Source organism: Myotis lucifugus, unplaced genomic scaffold (assembly GCF_000147115.1).
Source record: "Myotis lucifugus unplaced genomic scaffold, Myoluc2.0 scaffold_21, whole genome shotgun sequence".
NCBI classification, from domain to species: Eukaryota; Metazoa; Chordata; class Mammalia; order Chiroptera; family Vespertilionidae; genus Myotis; species Myotis lucifugus.
The window spans coordinates 6,778,052-6,785,145 of record NW_005871069.1 but is presented as its reverse complement, the minus strand read 5'-3'; the positions used below and the strand labels follow the sequence as shown (position 1 = coordinate 6,785,145).

The 7,094-nt window shown below is 51.8% G+C and overlaps 1 protein-coding gene across 1 annotated transcript in view; it reads right to left on the bottom strand.

Annotated features, from left to right (window-relative positions):
- EDAR (ectodysplasin A receptor) overlaps positions 1-7,094 on the bottom strand; it is an 83,960-nt gene that overhangs the window by 17,326 nt on the left and 59,540 nt on the right. Inside the window, exon 5 of the mRNA XM_023751366.1 lies at positions 6,335-6,420. Coding sequence (XP_023607134.1) covers positions 6,335-6,420 — 86 coding nt within the window. The remainder of the gene's footprint in view (positions 1-6,334; positions 6,421-7,094) is intronic.

Below are 7,094 nucleotides of genomic sequence, written 5' to 3'. Positions count from 1 at the left end.
TTAAGAAGAGGAAAGAAAAGAAAAAGGTAAAGATACAAATTATGAACAAGAAATACACATCTATCAACAAGTGAATCTAAAAATCAAGTGAAAAAAATCTGATGAACAGAATAAACTGGTGAATGTAATAGAATCAGGGGCATGGAAAGGGAGTGGACTGACTATTCTTGGGGTGGGGGGAAGGGGCGTGGGGGGTTCGGGAAGAGACTGGACAAAATCGTACACCTATGGATGAGGACAGTGGGGGGGGGAGGGGTAAGGGCAGAGGGTGGGGTGGGAACCGGGTGGAGGGGAGCTATGGGGGGGGGGAAAAGAGGAACAACTGTAATAATCTGAAAAATGATCATGTTTCAAGTAAGTGTCCTCCTGCCGTGCTTTTGTCTCTGCCGGTTCTGAAGGAGCTGGAGAGTGTGCGTTTGCTTGTCTGACTGAGGCCAAGTGAGAGTCCTCCCTAAAATCAATGCATGTTGGCCCTCTTAGCTGCCCAGCCAGGACTAACAGCACCGAGCCTGGCCCCTGGTCAGCAAGGCTCCTGTGAGAAACAGGGGTGTTTTCTTTAACAGAAGGTTCTCCGGAGAAACACAGCCACCTGCTCTGTGAGTGGTCTTTCTAAAGCCACCTGCACACATAGCCTGGGTCACCCAGAAGACAGTGACCACAGCCAACTGGGCAAGAGAAGTCCTGCTGATTATCCATACATCTGTGTCCAGTAGGAAGAGAAGGTCCCAGGAGAGAGCAGGGTCAGAAACTTTTGATCCTCACACCTTTGAGAACAAATAGAAACTCTACAAATAAAATAGGGTGGCGGTTTGGGAGGGAGCAGGCTGAAGACTGGCTCCTGCTGCAGTTCTGCATTTCTGTGAGGTGTCCCAGGGTCAGGCCAGCCAGTTGCTGGGGTTGGACAGGAAGTTAAACTGTCACAGGTGTATGAGAAATTCGATTCGCCACCTGAGGGGCCAACAGGAGGGTTTTAAAGGAAGCACTGTGAGGTGTGAAGGCTCATGCCCTCTTCACAGCCTGGACAGGACTCACCCTGGGGAGGCTTGCAAGGCAAGGGTGTGTGCTACTGGTGCCATCCTGCTGTCCTTCCCCTCACACTCAGCACAGTTTTCCACGTTGTTTAAAACACCCCTCTTGTTGAGTTAGGCATCCCCTCTCTGGGGATTTGCCACTTCCAGAGCTCAGGGACTTCACTTATTGGGAGCTCCTGGCCTCTGGCTCTCTGTCTGGTCTCTGTCACCTGCAGTGTTGCCTCAAACGTGGGTGTTGGTGCCACCCAGATCACCACACAATTGAGGGGCTGAGTTTTCCTCTGTAGGGCATGATGAGCTCTGTAGTTCCACTTCTTTCCTTCTATGTTCTCAACTGCTGTCATTGGGATGATTTCTTAGCTCTTCTACCAAGAGAGCGAGGGGTGCTGAGAGGTATAGGGGTACCAAGGCAACAGCCCAGCATGGGCTAACCTCGGAATCAACAGAGACCCAGAGGAGACTTGCTCAGAACAGAGGGGGCTCCTGCACTAGTGTCCCCAGGGCCTCGCCCTTTCTTCTGTAAATGCTGGTGGGTGATGGGCAGGAAGTTGGGAAGTGGGACCTGGGACCTGGGAGGCTGGAGGAGGTGTGCTCATGATCCCCGCTGGAAGAGTGGCTCTTCTTTCTTTCTCTCCTCAGCCTCTGGGGACTTCCCTGCCCCAAGAGCAGCCTCTGCTCTGCCCAGAGCTCACAGAGACATGTCGTTGCCTTTCTGGAGGATAAATAGCTTTCCTGACCTCCAAACTCATGATAAATCTCATAATTTAGATGAGATTTAGAGTCAGTGGTCCATCGGGGAGGTGTGGATGGAGGTGTGTGCTCCCTGCTGACAAGATGCATCTGGAGGCTGCCTTTGGCCATCACAGGGTGGTGAGCTGGGTTTCAGGTGTTAGCCCCGTTGGCATCGTGCTGGGAGGCAGCCTGTCACATTTGGCCCAGTGAAGCGAGAGAAAACACTATGGGCACAGCTTCAGTTGGACATTGAAAACGAAGCTCATCCATCTGTTTGGTAAGGGCTCAAGGGAGCTGAGGCCGTGTAGTCAGGAAAAGACTCTGGGGCTCTGTCTGTGCGTGGCTGTCACCCGTCTCTCCTGTACCTTGCTGGCTGAGGCTGGATGATGGGGGGGGGGGGGGAGTTGGGGATACAGATATGCCCAGGCCGGTGGCCCAGAGAGGGATAGTGAGAGCAGTCTAGCAGCATGCTGACTTATGGAATGCCTCTGCACCTGACTGGCAGGGCCGGTCACACGTAAACATCAGCGGACAATGGACGCAGGCTACTGAGAGTCAATAATGTGCACCTCGCTGCACCAAAATGAACTCCAGCTGGTACCAACTGAACAGCCTGGGCTGGTGTGTTTTGAGCACATCCAAGGATAACAGGGAGAGTGAGCAGGACTAGCGGTCCCCTCTGGGGCGGGTGCCCTCGGGCGAGCACACCATCTCCACAGGACCTGCACAGGACATTCCCCTGCCCAGGCCCTGCTGTGGCCTAATGAGGATTAGCTCAGCACTAATAAAAGTATGTGGTGCCTGGGAGGTTTCCCTTTTCTCCAACACATGCTGTGTCTTTCCAGGTCACTTGGCCTCCTTGGAATGGATCATTGATGAAAATATGTGTCAGTGTTGTTTCTGATAGGTGGTTAGCTACTAACTCATCTTATGCTCCATCATGTTTGGAGTCCAGCTTTGAATATGCAAAGATGAGATATTTTATAATAGGGGTAAGGGAAGGTTGTTGGAAACTGTATCCCAGAAAGTAGACAGGAATATCCTTACAAGGTCTCTATGCAAACGAAAGAAAATGGAGTCTGAGTGTGAGGCAGCACTGACTGTAGACATTGGTACAGGCAGGTGGGCTCTGCGGGGAGTACACTCACCTCCTCAGGAGGAGTCTGAAACCGTGAGCATATGGCTTAATGTCAGCATACCTCTGTTCAATGTGATGACAGGGTTCACTAAGAACCTTTGAGGTTTGTTAATCCACGCTGTTTATAAGTGTGCTGATGAGTATAGCGATGGCTGGCATTCTCTACATATGGCAAACAGCTTGGGTTTTTAGGAATGATTTGTTTGTTGATTCTTACAGTTGTCATTGAGGGGGCCTGAGGCTGTTTCACTGGCTCAGCGCCCCCTACTGGCAGCTGCTGGAACAACGGGCAGAGTCATTAGAACTTGGCTGCTCAAGGGGCCCAGGAGCTTGCTGGGAGGGCAGTCTTGGAGCCCATCTAGACCTCTGAGGCAGGACCTGTTTCTTAACCGGACCTGGGGATGGTGTGACAGACTGACATGTTTGCTTTCTCGGACTCTACCTCTGGTCCAGCCTGCATTTCTCCCATGGCCTGCAGGCTACCAGCTCCTGCTACAAATGTGCTCATTATTAGAGGAATTCTGCTTGGGGCTACAGTTTTTGGAGAAACAGCCTCTTGCCAGGGGATGCCTCTCCCCAGGGAGGTGAGGAAATGTGTACAGGGATGGTGACCCAGAACAAAGAGATTTCACACTCTTCCTTGGATCCCTGTTGGTGGCCAGATGCCTTTGGTGATCAATCATCTCTTGTCCCTTCCATTCTCTCTTCTGTTGACATAAAAGACACCTGAATTCTGGGCTCTTGGAAGATGGATTTGAAGAATCATCTGCTTGACTAGGTACCTTCTCAATCAATACAACTTTCCTTGCTCCAACTCTGCTGTTTTGAACACTGGCCTTTTGCAGTGTCAGCACATGGATTGTGGACTGGTAACAAGGGGTGTGCACATTCGAGTTTGAGAAACACTGCTTTGGAAATAGCTAGAAACTGGCATTTGGGGAGGCCAAGGCTTCACATTGGAGTTCATCACTGCTTGGCATCACAGGATAGCATCTGGAGGGAAACACAGTTCTCTGGTGGCAGAGTGGACTTGACTCAGGGGTTACAGTCACTGACAAGTGGTCATAAAATGGTGATGATGACCAGGGAACACTTGCTGGGTGCCAGACCCACCACTCTCTCCCCGATTCCTCCAGCACTCTCTGCGGGAGGGGTTCTTGCTCTCCGCGTCCCAGGCGAATGGACAATGCAGAGAAGGTCAGCTGTACGATGTGGAGCTGCAGGGGCCTGGTTGGTGCTCACCCAGGAGGCTGAAGCTTTACCCCATGGTAAGTGCCGCATGCACACTGGAGTGGGGGCTCACACACACCTGACATGGCATCTCCTCCTCCCAACAATCTTCTGAGAAGACGATCCCATGTAACAGATGGGGAAACTAAGTATAAAGTTAGGTAACTGTCCCAAGAGTGGAAACTCGAACGAATCCCAAATCTGATGCCACACCCTTCCTTCCTCTCGCCCCGAGCCACCCCCATGCCATCACAGCACGGGTCCTTTCCGAGGCAGTCCTCAGGCCCGTGCAAGGAAAACAACAAAACCCGAAAGCTTTGGTTGCACCAAGTGGGTCTTCTCTTTGATGTAACTGAAAAATAACTGGAGGGCTTCTTCTCTCACTTCCAGGACAAACAGTGATGGGACTAGGGGTGCGGAAGGAAGGTAGTGCTTGTTTACTGCGGTGGAAGCTTCTGGAAGAAAGGCTTGAAGCTTTCCCGATGGGCAAGTCGCAAGCAGGAGAGGTTTCAAAGCTCTTGAATACCTGGCGGCGTCCCTGCCACACGCATGTGGTTTATGTAAGAGCCATCACTTACACTTGTTATTCAGGAGAGAAAACGGAAACCAGGGAGTTCGTGGCTCCCTGGCAGTTACAGTCCCTGAGGCCCAACCAGGCTCTGTCCGAAGCTCCACACATGTCTGTTTGCCTGAAGATGACGATGGCCCAGAGGCAGGACCAATGTTGACCAGTGGCAATCCTCTGGCCTCCCTCTTACTACTTGATGGTGCTGGAAACTAGATTGATTTTTCCCCTCATTTTAACAATAACTGTGTGGTGCTTCGCCACTCCTCCTGAGGGTATTTGGATGGGCCATGACACAGTAGCCAGCACTGTAGCTCAGTCCCCTGCACAACAGCTGGGGAGGTGGGTGTCTTTGGCAGGTGAGGAAACAGGAATGTAAACTCAGGCCCTGAAGTTCCAGAGCAGGATCCACAACCCACATCAGGGCTCTCCGTGGGGTCCCGGAAGCCCCTGGGGACCGTGAGCCTGCATTCTCAGCCCCACCCGAGCATGCTAAAGCACAGCTGGGTGACTGCAGCCCGGGGCTCCTGGGAGAACCTCAGCCCCACACTTCACAGAAGCCGTCATCTCTTTAAGGATGGAAACACAGAGGACAGGAAAGCACCTGGGATGGTGGAGAGCCCAGGCAGATTCAGGCTGTGAGTCCAGGGCTTGCTCCTGCACAGATGGCACCCCTGGCCTCCGCCAGCCCTCACACGTGTGCATCTGTCATATGCTTCCTGGGGTTCGTGCCAGGTTCTCTTTGATTATGGGGTGTGTAATCCACTACCCATTGACTTGGGCTACCAAGGGCATTAGCTTGCCTGGCAAGGGCCCAGGTAAATCACAGCCAAACAAAACCAAAGCAGGCTTCTCAGGCAGAGGCAAAGGAATTCTCAACCACTGACCAAGGCTCAGGAAGGGCAGAGCCTGGTGGGGCCTGGGCAGCCAGCTGGCACATTGGGGTCCTGACTAGGTTTTACCTAGTTCCTGGGCTGGCTGGGGTAGAGCTGCTGATGGTAGTTCTATGAGTTTGGGCCTCTGTGAGTTTGGGCCTCATTACTGACCCTCTAGCCCCATCTTCTGATTCCTGAGCAGGAGCCCTGTACAGGGGAAGTGGAGACCTCGAGGTGGAGAGAGTAACTTTCATGTCCACACTTGAGAGCCTGACCCATGCAGGGCTGCATTCACCACGTCACCCCACATGGCCCATCTGGCTGCATGTCCCCATTTCTCAGATGGGAAAGCAGAGGTTATGTATGAGAACTAACAATTGTCTAGACAGAGCTTTGTAGTACTTTGCAAAATACCTTGGCATCTGTGGTCTCATTGTTTTATCCAAGAATTGCATGACATAGATAATTCAGATTTTAGCACCCCCAAATTACAGATGAAAAAACTGAGGCTCATAGCGGTTATGAGATTTATTCAAGGTCACTTGTCCAAGGTTACTGACCTGAGTCTCTGACTCATGGTACAGCAAACCTTTTTCATGGACTTGCTTTCTGATTGGTTAGGCCATGAGAACATTTTTGTTTATGCCTTTACTGTACTTAACTTGTTTAGGGGCCAGGACTGGCTTCTGTCTACCCCACCATGTAATGCAAGACATCAATATTGAACCAGTACCGTTCTTATGGAAGGACAAAGTGCACTCACATTCCTTGGTGTTGGGGGGCGCCAGGAGGCAGGAATAGCAGACCATGCCGTAGATGTTCCTGGGTCTGTTTTCCAATATGTAGTAGCTACAAGACAGGGAGGGCAAACAAGACAAAGTAGACAGGTGAACTGGGCACTGCCACAAGCAAATGCTGACCACTTGGCACACCCACAACCAAAGCATGATCCAAATCAGGCCTGAGACAGACGCCTGGGAAGCAGGAGCCCTGCTGAGGCAGCAGCCCATTTTGATCACTGAGATTCCTTGAAGGTTTTCAACTTGTCTTAAAATGGATTTCCCCCCAATATTGGGCCAGTTTGGGACTTACAAATATCTCCTCCCCTTTTTGGTTCCTTTTACCGATGAGCTTGTGTGCGCATGTCATCACCATCTTCATCCACATCCTCCACCTAAACATCTGCGTGCCCACCGTGTGCATGCCTGCCACCACGTGCGTGCCCACCACCACGTGTATGCTCTGCCACCACGTGTATGCTCTGGTTAGTGCCTTGGGTGTCTTGCCAACCAGAGATTCAGGCACTTTTGGAGGAGGAGCACTCCCTTGGTGAAAGCCCGTAAATGTGTCTCTGCCTGTGACACTGGGACCTCCCAGGGAACACTTGCTGACCACCAGTGAGCGGCACTGGCTGGCAACGTGGCTGTAGCAATGTCCAGCGAGGTCACCACAGAGGGCTTTAGAGACAGCCAGGTCATAACTGAAATTTGTTTGCTTCCTCCTCAGGAAGCACTTGTCCGAAG